The sequence below is a fragment of the Aplysia californica genome, unplaced genomic scaffold (assembly GCF_000002075.1).
Source record: "Aplysia californica isolate F4 #8 unplaced genomic scaffold, AplCal3.0 scaffold00251, whole genome shotgun sequence".
In the NCBI taxonomy this organism is placed as follows: domain Eukaryota; kingdom Metazoa; phylum Mollusca; class Gastropoda; order Aplysiida; family Aplysiidae; genus Aplysia; species Aplysia californica.
This window is the reverse complement of record NW_004797521.1, coordinates 294,630-309,933: the sequence shown is the minus strand read 5'-3', so window position 1 is coordinate 309,933 and position 15,304 is coordinate 294,630. Positions and strand designations below refer to the sequence as shown.

At 38.1% G+C, this 15,304-nt stretch overlaps 1 protein-coding gene across 1 annotated transcript in view; it reads right to left on the bottom strand.

Moving 5' to 3' along the window:
- Positions 1 to 15,304, bottom strand: part of LOC101857806 (ATP-binding cassette sub-family A member 7) — a gene marked incomplete in the record, with an annotated part of 82,993 nt that overhangs the window by 36,209 nt on the left and 31,480 nt on the right. Inside the window, 18 exon segments of the mRNA XM_035970312.1 lie at positions 389 to 569; positions 1,064 to 1,180; positions 1,570 to 1,774; positions 2,591 to 2,812; positions 3,063 to 3,285; positions 4,292 to 4,462; positions 4,866 to 4,977; positions 5,455 to 5,548; positions 6,181 to 6,411; positions 7,769 to 7,879; positions 8,500 to 8,639; positions 9,246 to 9,516; positions 9,888 to 9,977; positions 11,380 to 11,523; positions 12,208 to 12,348; positions 12,947 to 13,080; positions 13,473 to 13,609; positions 14,405 to 14,549. Coding sequence (XP_035826205.1) covers positions 389 to 569; positions 1,064 to 1,180; positions 1,570 to 1,774; positions 2,591 to 2,812; positions 3,063 to 3,285; positions 4,292 to 4,462; positions 4,866 to 4,977; positions 5,455 to 5,548; positions 6,181 to 6,411; positions 7,769 to 7,879; positions 8,500 to 8,639; positions 9,246 to 9,516; positions 9,888 to 9,977; positions 11,380 to 11,523; positions 12,208 to 12,348; positions 12,947 to 13,080; positions 13,473 to 13,609; positions 14,405 to 14,549 — 2,869 coding nt within the window.

Sequence of the window (15,304 nt, the reverse complement as noted above, 5' to 3'; positions counted from 1 at the left end):
AATGCATGTGAAATCAAATTTTTGTAATTGAGTGGCAGTTTATATCAAACAAGACAGATATCAACCCCATTTTCCCAAGAACAGAATATGACCATAGAAAAACTGAAATGAAGTATACAGCAACAGGCCACATCAGAGCCCACATGAGCCATCCACCCTGAAAAAAGAGGCAGATACATTTCTATTCACTTGAATGTGAGAACAGTCTTATAATGTATTGTGAAACCAATAATAGGACTTCACTAAGTCTGTTGAACTTGGCAGGAACACTGCACTAAGAGGCACACTGAATGCTTCAGTTTTTATGACCAGAACAAATGAAAGCCTTTCTTTCAAGATCCAGACCCCAAAAAATAAATTCATCCCCATGCAAAACCATTCTACTTACATGGTAGTCGTCTTGCCAGCGCCATTGTGTCCCAGGAATGATGTGATCTGCCCCTCGAAGAAGTTGATAGACAGGCCATCCACGGCCACTTTGTCACCTTTGTTATACACCTTGCACAAGTTGCGCACTGCCACGCCCACACGGCGGTCTGCTGGCTCCTTCTCAATGTCATGACTGGACACTGGAATGGGAGTGAAGATATTTTCATCAGTCTTCTGAGTTTAGAGAATAAAAGAATAAAACGCATAGTGTACAGGCAACCCAAGCTGGGGGCCAGCTAGAAGACATATAAAAACAAGATTTACTTTGGAAACAAGTAGGTTCAAATAACAGCACCCTCTACATGTAAAAATACATATACAATTATCACTTTTAACAGATAAAAGGAAAACCTAAAATACTGCAGATCTTTCATAAATGTCTGCTCCCTATGACTACCTGCATGAACTTTGTGTTCTTTAGGTGAAATGTAAAAAACCTCTCTTAGATAAATGCCCACATAATGAAACAGACTGGCTCAATTGAGACTGCTTGAAACTGAAAAAATGATATGAAAATGGAGGACAAACATATATTTCATCTTCTCTTCGAGCCTCATTCATTGTAAGAAAACAGTTTTTCCTTTCAAAGAAGATAAATCAAACTAGAAGTTTATCTTATCAACTTTTATCCCACCTGCTGCATGCCCATTGGCCACTTGACCACCAGCCTCAGTAGAGTGTGACTTCGCATGACCACACCAGTAGGATCGTTGCAGGAAGAACCATGGTTTACGAGGCATCCCATACTGACCTGAAAGAGATAAAGTTATATATATATAGGAAGTCATATGAATTGTGATATCCATAAAGGAAAGCATAATCAAACTTATTACATTGATGAAAGTGTTTAAATGCAGATATGAGAGTAGGAGAGGGGTGGGAAAACAGCTCAGTAAAAATATTTTAAAATGTTTGAAAACAGTGTAAGGTTAGGAAACAGGTCAAATAACAAGCACAAATCAGTTTTCTTGAGGGTTGAAGAACCTATGACTTATTTTTCTCTAAGAAATAGAGGAGGAGGAGAAGGAGGAGGAGGACAAGGAGGAGGAGGAGGACGAGGAGAAGTAGTAGTAATAGTAGTAGTAGTAGTAGTAGTAGTAGTAGTAGTAGTAGTAGTAGTACCGCCATTTTTATTTTTACCTGGGAAGACAGCCTCTATGTACCAGGTCAGAATGAGGTAGATGAGAGCATCGACATACATCATGAGGATACTGGAGCGGAGACTGTAGACATCATCCACCACCGGACTGGTCCCTATATTGCCCCATTGAGCACCCACCACTTGCTCTTCATAGATAGACAGGTAGTAGCAGCTCATAGCCATTGCAACATTGGAGGACAGACACTGTCAGAGAGAAAAACCAGTGCCTTATATCAAAACAGGATGATATAACAGAAGCATACTTAAAATATAGAGCAAAAAACTAAAGCAGCTACTAATAAATAGCTCAAATTACTGCTTTCTTTTTTTTGGGGTCTTTTTCTTGCTGTTGTTGTAAATGTTTTACACTTTCATCAACACTGTTTAAATCATTCAGAAGTGGACTACTGCAATCTTATGAGCCAGAGCTCATCTAGGCTGAATAGGATACAATGTTCCAGCAGACAGATGGAGATACTACATAAGAAACACTCCCACTCAAGAACTGAACACACGCCTTACTGCCTTCAATGTACTCAAAAATCCCAGGTATCCACTACTACAATGAATAACAAGCAAAGACATTCCAACGGCATTTAGACTGGAAGTTACTGTGTGTATGTTCACTCTACGTGATTTTCAACTATTGTAACACTAAAGAATGAAAAATTGCTTTATAAACAAAAACTGAAAGAGATATCCCCCAAAACCTTGGCATGTTGTCCTATATACTTTAAGTTTATTATCTCCCCATCATAAATGTTTTCTGCACGTTGTTTACCCAAAATAATGATACAATTGAACAAATATGTTTTTGACTCGCAAATCAAATAACAAGCATTGATATCCACATCCTCAGTAATCACATGCATCCACGAAGCTGTCGTCCAGAAAATAGCATTGCAAACAGAGCCACCAGTTATGACTTGTACGAGGCAGTATAAAATACTGATGCTGACCTATCAATGCAGAAAATCGAATGCTGTATAAAAACATCAGAGCAGAAGAGAGAATACTTACCGCAAGATTGAAGTGCCATGTTTCTGCCTGCCCGACCCATTGCACAAGCTGGGTGTAAGGCAGGTACAAGATAAAGTAGATGAAACCGCCACAGACAGCTGCCAGGTTGGCTTTGTTGAAAAAAACCGAGATAAGGAAACACTGGCTGATGGTGGACATGCAGACACCCAGCATGAAGAAGAACAAGATACCAATGTCTGCACGCTGTAAGAGGCGACCAGTCTAGGGAAAAAGAAACAAATTTTTCTTCGCTCAATATCTATCATTCAACTAGAAGTTAAGGGGAACAATCAGTCTTGTAGCCAAAGGAATAGTTTCAAAGAGTACTGAAATGTTAGAAAACATTACACTGAGTCAGTTATTCATGTGTTCAACTGTAATCTTTGAATAAGAAAATATTGAGAAAAGAGCTTTGAATCTGTCTAATGTTAACAGTCACAAAAAACATTTTGCTATTCCTTATCAGAATTACCTTGAGCATAATGATGAGTATGACACATGAGACCATCATGACCACCAAGGAGAGGACAAACCAGGCCAGCCAGTGTAAACCATTGCCAAGACCCATGATCCTCATGACCTCTTTGAGCCGTGTCTCTTTCTCGTAGACAATACCTCGGATGATCATGGCCACAGTAAAGAGCCAGGAGATGATCATAAACAGAGGCATGGTTTCCACCATGGAGAAGGCAAACCTGAAGGGTAAACAGCATGGTGTGACAAACTGCAGCTCAGGAAGGAAAAAAGAAAGTGAGAGTCTGACAGTCACTTGTTTAATTGTTGTTGATCTACTTACAAAATATAACGCTAAATTATTCTTTAAAAGAATCTAGTGTTGCCTTGCTTTTTATTCCTACAAATTTCAGTCTGACTTGAAAGTTGAAAGTATAAAGATAAGAAAAAAGAAACTTTTTGTTTAGCCTGTGAAAACTTGATTTCAGTGACGCATGCTGTCTTCTCAAAGGTGGTATTTTCTCAGTCAGTTATAAGATGTCAGCCAATGTTGTGGAAGGTCGAGTCCAATTCCAATTATTTATTGTAGACCTTCATTTCTCAACTTTGATTATTTTGAGAGTACTGAGACTTTGCATTGACCAACCTGTTGTACACCTTATGCTTTATATGTTATATCTCAATAGATTTATTTCTGGGCACTAACTCTTTCACTACAGAATAATTATCGTTGTTTTCCCTTTGTATTTGAGCTTGACCAAAACAGAAAAGGCATATAAAAGAAGAATCTTTAGCAGTGAGAACTCAAAATACAATACAATAAACAGAAGGGAGAGATACGGAGAAAAGAAGGTCTAACAACTGTATTCCTAAAGCATTTTTCAAATAAAGAAATACACAAAGCAACATCTTTGGTCAGCCTGAACTACACAGCATATATTCCACTTTTTTTTTTTTTCACTTTGACAAAATCCAATCACATCATTTTGTTAATGTGCCTGCTTTTGGATTACCCTCACAAAACAGACCATGACGACACTGTCTTGCACATAACAATATCAAAGCCACTCTTCCTTCTCCAAGACCTAAACAGAGAATGTTCTCTATCTTATGAAACTATACAGGAATAGAAAAGAATCTGCAATGATCACTTTGCAGCATTCTGGCAAAAGTCAGAGGACTGCTGAAACAATAATAACTACACCAAGTACCAACATATTGTCAGTTGGTAGTTGCATATCGACTCACCAGTTCTCTGTCCAACATGGGTAAGGGAACTGCTGTGTGTAAACTCCTGGCATCTCCAATCCCTCATCACCTGTCTGGAGACGTATGATGGCATGGTCCACCATATCTTGTACGTCAATGAACCAGTAAGCAAACAGTTTATAACGATTTCCTGGACCAAAACGAACATACCTGCAAAGAGTAAGGTGACCGGGAATTTAAGATAGGTCTCAGATATTATGTTTAAAAATATTATTAAGAGTTTGTAATGCTTCACACATCTTTTAGAATTAATTTAAAGGCAAACCACTTTGCTATACTCATCTTGAATATTGGATACTTTTCATTTGGTCAATTCAATCATTGTTTAAGGACAGACAATTGCAGAACTCTAAAGGGACACAAACAAAAATAACAGATCAACTGCTTTAAGAAGAACTTAAACAACATAATTTGCAACTGCTGGTCTGAAGACTCCACCACATCGTCAATGTCAGTGTGCCCACTAGACCTAGTACAACATGGGCGCTCTATGTATATTACAATACAGACAGGAACAACAGCACAACTACTACATTATGGCTAATGTACTCACGAGTCCCTTGTGATGCTGGTGGATTCAACACGGTCAACGTCCATTCTGATACGGTATTTGACCACAGAAGGAAGTTCGGTGTCATCAGGCTTGATGTTGTCAAATGCAATCGCTGGTGACACAGAACAGAAGCTCAGGAGGAATTAAAACGTATACCATGATAACGTTATGCATACAGAGATTTAAAAAAAAATAGACGAAATGTGCAGAAAATAAAGTGGGAAAGGGAACTATGAAGTAATTATAGAACCTCATAATGAACACTCCCATCCCTTACCCATCAAAACACCACCTGCAGAAGGTCACCACTGAAGTCCCCATGTTTCTTTTTTTTTAAAGAACAAAATTAAAAACTTTAATCAAAATGTACCTCAGGTGAATTGTACAGTTAAAGCTGACTCATTTTTCAAAGGCATGTCTATATTGTAATACATTTACCAATTCTCAACTCTGTTAATTAAACACACACAAAAAAAGTTTTGTACATCAGCACAGGCTGCATGCTATGCTCCCATCTTCAATGACACAGATACAGACAAGAGCAAAGCCATAATAAAATATTAGCCCACAAGTCAGAGGGCACACTTACCAGCCAAGAGCGTTTTGTTCCCGATGAGTGAAAGACTTTCCTCTTCTAGCTCACGAGCATTCTTATAACCAACAAACTTATTCAGCCGGAAACACTGTAGAGGGGAGAAAAGATTAGATAAAAGTCATTTAGAGTCCCCCCCCCCCCGCCCCATTTGTAACATGCTTGACTAACTACGCATGTCCTGGGCCTTCACTCTCCATGGGGTCATCTTTGGGCTGTTGTAACATGAAGCCCAAAAGATGCCTTTAATTAAACCTTTTTAAGAATGTGGGTCAACGTTTTCTTAGACTGAAAATTTTTCTGCTATGTCTTTGTCAAGTCTCCCTTTTTTCACCAAAAGTAGCTACTTGTTTTGATGAGCACAGAATAATATACTATTTTCCCAATAACGCAATCATTTTGATTCATCATGCAAGCAATATTTACTTCTGTTCATATCAAGGGTATGGATTACCTTGCTCACCAATCATAAACTCAACCTGAAAAGTATTGTGTAAGAGCCATTCTGCAGACTGAAATCATAATAATATATAGGGGCCTATAATATTCTTTTATGTTTATTCATTCATGATGGATTTTACCTGAGAAGCCTCATAATGTACTTTTTCTAACAGAAGTTTCTATCTTTCAGAACTTAAGGGGCATTTTAAAGTCATAATAGCCTGAAATTAAAATTAATGAAAGTAAATGCGAAAAAGGACAAGTAAGCCTTATTATACTTACCTTCAGATATGGTAGTATATCTTTTAGAAATCCTCTCACATTATCCAGAACATTGTACGCCTGTGTGGCATTGAAGGACAGGTCATCTTCCAATACAGTTCTCACAGACTGACATGGATTATTTGGGAGCAAGTCCAAAATAGTTGTAAATTCTTGTGGCAGATATTCTCGTATTTCAGCAGAAATTATGAATTCAGCAAAAACTGAACAAGCAGGACTATCAAGAAATTTCTGGGGAGAGTCACAAAAATGAGTCATTTAAATATTTGAGCTTTTAAATCAGTCATAAATGTACGTCCATAATTAATCAGCAGTGTCGGCTTATATATTTCAAACTACAGTCAAAATTGTCTGAGACGGCCATCCATCATTGAAGAGACAGGTGACTGTTTTACACAGTCACCATAATGTAAAAAAACACAAGGGTGGAAATGCGAATCGGCCGTTTGTACAGGTGGTTGTCTTATACAGGTGGTTGTTAGAGCAGGTTAGACAATATTGTCAAGTTTCAGCTCCAAATTTGTAAAGGTTACAAAGGTTTACCTGCTTCTAGGTTGCTGACAAATAACTAAGATAGGTTAGCTGGTGCTAGTTCACTCGATGATCTACTGCGAAAATGCGGTCTACTGTATACCCCCTTGACTGATCATAATCTACCAGACTTTTCTACTGAGATAGCCTGCTCTACTGTAAGGCTGTAATTTTAAGGCTGTAAGGCTTTAAGGCTAATTTTGTGCTATTACTCCCACACCCTGATGTACTTCTTTAAAAAAAAATCAGAGGGGTAAACCCCCTGAACCCTTCAACCTCCCATCCCAAACAAACTAAAACCACCAAAACATTTGTAATGCAGCTGATAAAAGTCCCAAGCCTATGTAAACACACGTGGAAAATGTTAAGTGCTGTGGATTGAAGCTACTGGTAAACCATCAAGTGGAACAGACACATCACAGTGGACGGTCAAGTGGACCAGCCTCGGTCAGCTCCTGATAAACAGACCACATAGAGCAGAGAAAGCACTTATGTAAGTGACAGTCTTCAGCAGGACAAATAAATATCGTTAACATTAACAACCAAAGTGGGGTTGAACTCCAAGCAAAAAATACCAAACATGTAAAGTGGTAGAAAGTGATTGCGTCTAACATAAACAATTTTGGTTTAGAAACATACATGAAGATGATAAAAGCTTTCCCTTTAATGTCTGACAATGACTACTGTACCTGCAGAGAAGAATATTTCTTCAAAAGAAATAGAAGAAATAAGGATTAAGATAATTTGCGGCTTCTGCTTTGACTAATAAGACAAATTCTAGCAGAGAAAGTTTAAAGACAGCATTGAAAAATTATATTCCCGGGAAGCTGAAAATGTTTTGGAGTGTTCTATGGTCTGCTGGGGTAATAATATAGTGTAAAGCGCATAGAGCCTGCTGCTGAGCGGGGATATGCGCTATACAAATGCTATCTATTATTATTATTATTATTATTCATGAGATTTCACATGAGTGAGGTCAGTATTTCTCAACAAGTGTTGTGACACTTGTGAGTCTGCTGACAGAAGGCCCTTCTCACAAATAAATAGTCCAGCCTACCTGCATTGGAGACACATCTTTGAGCAGGAAATCCTCCAAGTCAGGCAGATTTTTCTCTAAGTTTGTCAATAGTTCCACTATGGATTCAAAATATTTGAAAGTTCCGGAAGCCTGTGGAATAGAAATAATTGAAATAAGAAAGTTTAAAAATTCACGTCATCCTGCTTCTTTCTTTTTCATTAATATAGAACAAAAGCTATTGTGTTTTAAGGCATTCTAAAATTAATAATTTTGAACGCTACTTTAATACTTTAAAAATTTGTCTTTTTTTTTTCTTTTCTAAAAACCATTCTACAATTCAGTAATGGATTCATAGTCTGTAAATGATATTGGAAGTGAATTAAGTGTCATTTTCTCACTGACATGAATGATCTGGAATTACTAATTTCGGAAGAACAAAATCTTTTTTTTACAGCTCTCTTGAAAGGGTCGTAGCTATAAGTTAGCATTTTGGCTTGGCATAGTCTTTTTTTTTCTTACTTTTACGACAATGCATTTCCGTCCCACAAAGTGACCTAAGAGCCTTTATTTCTGTCTTCAGGTTTTTAAAGTATTTAAACACAAAGAATATTGGTCACTGAGTAGCAAGGGCTGCATAGTCTCCGATTTTTTTTAACACAAGAGGTACAGATATTACTCATAGAAAGAATGTCATTTCATCACAGAATTAAAAGGTGAACAGAATACAATTTACAAAAAAATCTTCAAGTAAAAGTGAATATCGTACTTACCTCGGCAATAATCTTTCTGGTGAGAGGTGTGTCTGGGGAATATGTGATCACTCCCAGAACAATAGGCTTAAGCTCTCTCCACAAGATGCGGCTGTTCATAGTGGATTCAAAACTGCTGAACAGTGAGGCACAACTTGGGTCTGTTGGGATAAAAAAAGATTGGTGGCCAGATTGTTTAAAGACTTGGTCATGGTGGTGTAATGAGGGAGGCAGTGGCTGGGTTGCTTTTTTGTTTTATGTGTTCAATTTTCGTTGGGGGGGGGGGGGTGTAAACATTTTAATAAGCCCATTATTAGAGCCCTCAATGAGTCAGTGAGGCGCATAGGTTGAAACAGCCGCTTATAACCTGAAGGCGTAGTTTTTCACGGGATGTTGGTCTAAAACATATACAAGGCTCTCCAAAAGGCGCTCATTCTGATTAGATTTTAAAACATAGGCACAGCAAAGAATGTCAAATATAAATTTTTTAAAAAGACTGAGAGACAAAATGGTAGAAACAGATAAAGAGAAAGACAACAATGCAGAACATCTTTAAAAGTGCACCTAACCATGGGCCTGTTTGGAGAATTAATATTGGTGATACTAGTTAGCTGAATCCTCAAATTCTTTCTCTAATCTTAAATGTTTAATCCACTTCCAGAGAAAGTAAGAAGAGAAAAAAATAATTTTAAAGTGAGGATTAAAGGCAGTGTAACAAAAGAAAAAGATCAAAGAAAGAACTAAAAAAAAACCTGCTTCACCCTTACCAAGTCTCTTCTTCTCTATCTTTTCCTTCACATTCTCAAATCGTGGATCAAAACTCCCCCGACTGTCCTGCACCTTCTGCTGATAAGAAAACTTCTGTTCTAGCTCTTGAATGTTGAAAGCACTCTTGCCTCTTCCACAGAGAACGCCTCCTAAAGAGGATTTAATGGACGTATCTTTTACACCAGGGCTTGGCAAGCTGTCCCAAGAAAGGTCTTGAATGGACTGCACAAGGTTCTGAGCAATCGAATCCAGCTTGCTCAAAGTTTGAAACTGTACAGAAAGAGTTAGTCGATAACATAAATTTTAAATTAAAATGAAGACCCTTACTGAAACATTCACATATACAATATGAGCATCAATACCTTAAAGACAAACGTCATAATATGAAGGAGCAAATAGCCTTTATCTGAGCTCATATCTTAGAATCACAAAATATAGCGCAGTGATTTTAAATGTGCAGTGTGCAAATTAAAACCCAATCTCATCAAGTACTTTTAATGACTAAATGGAAGGATGCATGTCACATTCCATCATATTATATCACTGTCTGTCATCTTCCCCACGACTACAGGCAAGTGGGATGATAAGCCTTAAGGACAAATCCCATCTCTAAATGCCTCAGCTAATGATACCAGACTTACATCTTCAAAAAGTCTCGTCAATGTAGATATCGAAGTCAAGCTCCCTAGTCCACCAAAGGCATCCTTTAGAGGGTCAATAATATGCTCATACTGTGGATGAAATAATGTTATAGGCTCCATGGCTTAGAAGTAAAGTTGGGTCGGGCTCACTAAATCAGCATCCGCGAGTAACGAACTACTCGCTGGCACTACCCGCAAACGAGCGGATGGGTAACGAATGGTCCTCTTGTTAAGAGTAGTTCGCTACCTGCTACACATCGGACAGAGACAACAGTTCGTTTAGTGAGCGGACGGACAGGCAGACGGAGAGACTCCATGCATTCGAGCGGGCGGATGGACAGACTGCATACTACTTACATCCCCCCCCCCAAAAAAAAATAAATTAAAAAATCACCCTCCTGCCCCACATTGTAACTAGGCGTTCATGGCGCAAATTTCTCACCCCCCCCCCCCCCCCAAAAGAAAAGGCCTTTTGGAATTCTTTAAGCTTCGACTTCCCGATAATTGGAACGTAAACAGTGTGCCCACACACAAGGTGAAAGGTTACACACATAGTACTACGTCACCAGCCTCTCTCACTCCCTGCGGCAACACTAGTGGTTTGATACATTAGGCCTAATTAACAAACAATAGACGATGGGTCTAGCCTCGCGTCGAGTATCTCGTCTGCTTGAGTTCATCCGTTCGCCCACCCACTCAGTGAATAAAATTATGAAGCGGACCTAAGAAACGAACTGACTTGAGGCTTGAGGTCCGCAGTCCGCTCACTGAGAGAGTAAAATTGTGAAGCGGACCCAAAAAATGAACTGTCTTGAGGTTCGCAGTTTGCTCTCATGGCCGTCCGTTACCCGCTCGCTCTGACTGAGTCCGCGAGTAACGAACCCGTCCGTCTGCTCGCCCCAACTCTACTTAAAAGAAGCTTTCCAGGAAAAATGTGCTAGGTGGTAGACCTACTAATTTTGTTGTATTGATGTTTTAGACCTGAGAACTGATACAGAGAGCACACCCCTATATGGATATTAGCATTCTCTTCTTCTATCAACAGGAAACCTACGAAGAAGCATTGAATTGGGCTGCCCTTGTCAAACACCAATTAGAGTTTAAAGACGCACTTGCCCATTTGAGGAGTTTTAGCTTCTGTTGTTGGAGTTCCATTAGGAATTTCTAGACTAAGGCAGAAGCAAAAAAAATTAAAACAATAATATAATTCTTGTGACCATTCAAGCTGGTGCATTCTGTACTAATCAAAATATCTTTAAATGTGACAATCTATTGAGTTCATCTTGAAATTCAAGTAGCAAGGAAAACTAAATAAAAATAAGAAAAAATGATCACTCTAATGCATCTGTTAGGGAATCTCTATCCTCTCTCTGAAACATGATTTCCTAGCAAGTATACACAGAGATAGGTGTAATTTATCATTAAAAAACTGCCACAGTACAAGCATAGAAAGTACAATTTAAACATTTGAAAATTACTATGATATGCCTACCTCTTCATAGATTTCTGTAGTGTTCAAATCCGAGTACACATCCTCTACCATCTGTCCCAGCTGCGATGAGTTCAAACGACACACCTCAGACTGGACATCCTCTCCTAGTTCTGGGCTTTCAAATTCCAAATATTCAAGCAAGATCTAAAAAGAAAGAGTGAAACTGTTGCAATTTGGATTTTTGGAAATTTAGAAAAAATGCTTATATGGTTGTGTATTTTCTTAAAGGCTATTCTGACTGCACAATAACTCAATAAACAGAATTCCAAATTACAAGTCTCTTTGGAAAAATACAATGTTGCAGTCAAATAGTCTCTACTATTCACATATTCCACCTCTACCAATAAACAGGTACATGTTTGCTGCTGAATGAGCATAGAAGATAAGGATAAAGTACTCAGACTTGGCAATTACTCATTCATCTTTTCAGAAAAAAGTACAATGCACAAAATATAACTCATCGGAGTTGAACCAAATTCAAGAACCGACAAAAATGTTTGGAGTAACTTAAAACAATGTCTTCTTGCTTGATTTATCTTTTTTTTCCCATTGCATATTGTTTACATGTACATACCTCTTTGAAAACTATTCACAAAACATTGCATATTGTTTACATGTACATACCTCTTTGAAAACTATTCATAAAACATTGCATATTGTTCACATGTACATACCTCTTTGAAAACTATTCATGAAACACTACAAGAAAAAGTGAACGAGTTATGTGTATAAAAATTACAATTTAGCAGCAATTAATCTTACAGGTTACAAACATGATCTGTTCATTGAGGTTTTAAAAAAAATACATTAGACTTAAGACTCAGTCACCTTGTCCTGGCAAAGCAGATTCTTGATCTGATCTTCATCTTCCGATGACAGAGATATATCAGAAGAAGCAGACAGACCAAGGACAATCTCCAAAACAGCAAACAAGTCCTCTAATCTTTGTTGATTCACATCTGTCAAGATCTGGGAGAACAAAGTAAATCGTTACAGTTTCACAAGAGTTCTTTCTAAACATTGTTTTGATTAGTAATTAATCATATAGTGTGCATTTCATATGGGTAGGCCTACAGACACTTGCGAGATAGGCACAAAACTAGTGCTGAACTTTTAACATACTGACAACGCTGTTGTAAGAACTATCCTATGCCTGCAAATATTGGCTTCATTATAACATTTTTCTTACTGGTCCACATTCCTAGTTATGTAAGTGCTTCATCATGGGCAGCAATAGGAAACAAAGGGTTAAGCCACATGTACACTCTGATCCTAGTACTACTTTCATATATTCAGAAATCAACCTGCTTTTCCCCCCTGAAACAATGACTGTAGTTGTGAAACAGTAACATAAATACTTATCATACTACGCTGCAATTATCTAAAAAAAAAAAAAAAAAGCACAATATCAGTTTTATACTACTTCCACTTGAACGACCAATAAATGTTCATACTTATTTTATTTTGATGTGTTGAGTTACACCAATATCAAACGCCTATCTAATAATTTACATTGCCTTATAAAACACTTATTAGAATTGCTCTTGCACGACTTGTAATATCTTACAGCCATGGGATCCAGCTTTGCAGCCAAGAGTCCATCAACAGCTTTAGAGCTGAGCCCAACACCTTGGCCAGTGAGTTTGTCTCTCAGCTTTGTCTGTTCCACAACGACGTCTGATAAGCTTTGCACTCCTGTATCTGCGGAGATGACACAGGGTTATGATGATTACAGACAGAGCTAAAGAAAGTGACCCAGTAAAAGGGTCGCTGAAGAGGAGAAAGAAAGAGACTATAAAGTGTGTGTGTGTGTGAGTGTGTGTTTTTGTGTGTGTGTATGAGTGTGTGTGTGTGTGTGTGTGTGTGTGTGTTTGTGTGAAAGGAGGGGGAGGGGGAATCAGAATCTAAAAAGGGTACACCTGATTAAAAAATAGACACAAAAAATAAATTTAAGTGACCATTATTATGGAAAGAATTAGATTAAATCCTTATTCAGCAGGATTGTCTAACAATGTTTGAAAGAACACTTCTGTTTCTGGGAAATTTAAAAGCATTCTTTTCCCCCTCACACTTTCAAAAACAGATGGACATACCAAACTCATCAGTGTGTTTTGCTAGATCTGTCCCTTTAGACAATATCCACTGGAGATCTTTTCCCAATGAGACCAGTTCTTCTGTGCTCAATCCGCTTGATGTGATGGTATCAGCTGCCTGTAGAATTTGACTTAGTCTGAAAAAGAAAGAAATAAAAACATATATATATTATATATATATATATATATATATAATTATTTGGTAAACATTACAACTTTTACAGTCAAACAAAGTGTTGCCCGAGAATACCCAAATGAAGCATCATTACCAATGTTTGAAAATGTTTCGATATGAGCATTAATTTTGAGGCAAGTTAAATATCAATGAACTAGATGAACAAAAAAAATACTTTCTTTCATCCAAAAGACTTCCTTGTATCTGATCTCTTAATATAATATGAACCTAATTTTCACTAAAAGTTTTTTTTTCCTTAGATAGAATTTGCTTTACTACGACATGCTTCTTATTCGTATGTGCTACTCTAGCACAAACCTAAAAAGACAAATTCGACACTAGAAAAACAATACTGGGCAGCCACAGACTATTCATCATCAAAGATAATATTACAAATTTTGATATGAGTCACCTTTACAGCTGTCAATAGTGGTAGCCACTCGTGACGTATAGGACTATTATAATCCGACCTACACCATTGAGTTGAAGTACAAAAGCTAGTTAATGCACCAAAAGTCATCAATAATAGGACTCAGCTGAGTAGGCCTACCACATAGTCTTCATTATTAAAAAAAGAAACATAAAAAAATCCCAAACAAATTATAAAAAAAACACACAACAACAAAAAAAAAAGCAAAAACCAAGCCTGTGTTTAACCTATGAAAATCAGACATCCTACCACCTTATCTGAAAAAGAGTGCATGAAGAAGCCTGTATCCAAAAAAAAAAAGAAAGAAAAAAAGACCGTTTTACTCACAACGAGTCTTGGAAATTGGCTCCCAGCTCCGTATGCTTGTTGGCATTGTTGGAGGAATTCACGCAGCCATCGTTCAAGTTGCATACATAGGACTGCAGGAAAGCCAGAGCTCCCGCTGATGGCAAGGCCCTGGGGTAGTGGTGACCTGCAAAAAGAATGTGAACAAAGACTAAAGGACAGCTCTACGTCTCTACGTCATATCACATTAAATTGGTTATCTAGATCAAGTGAATAAAGGTTTGGGGGGGGGGGGGGGTAGTTGAAGCCAAGATATAATGTTTTGTAATCAATAGTAAAATCAACAACATTTCATCGTCTGACGTTAATAATTAAGTAATTGTGTAGATCCCCTCATTTAAGTAAGTTCTATTTGACATGTTTTAAATTGGTACATTCACGAAATGGCCGGGGGGCTCTCGTGGCTTGGAGGTTAAGGTGTTGGCCTCTCATTCAAATCCGGGTAGCGACCGAAAAATATTATTCTCTAAAACTGTCTCTTTTCACCTCTTTTCCTGCTCTCTAGCAATGAGCAATGTTCTGTCGTCTGCTTTCGTCTCTTCTTTCTGCCCCCACCCCCTCACCTTCTTTGTCCCCTCCTCTGGGCTCCTGATCACTCTTTCTGCAGCCTTTCTACTGCTACCCCTTGGCTCCTTCTTACTGCTGTCTTTCAGTCACACCCTTGGTCTTATGGTAGGTAAGATTTAACGCCTAGCCTTCTCGGACAAGGGCTAAAAATCTCGGAAGGCCCGTGTGCAAGTTGCGCACGTTAAAGATCCCTTGGTGGTCTAAAATCGATATGAGTAGGCTTCGGCCGCCACCCGGGCAAAATTCAAAATTTCTTAGATCCTACCAACTGAAAAAGTTTAATGTGTCGCGCAGTTGCGAGCGCCGTAAAACACT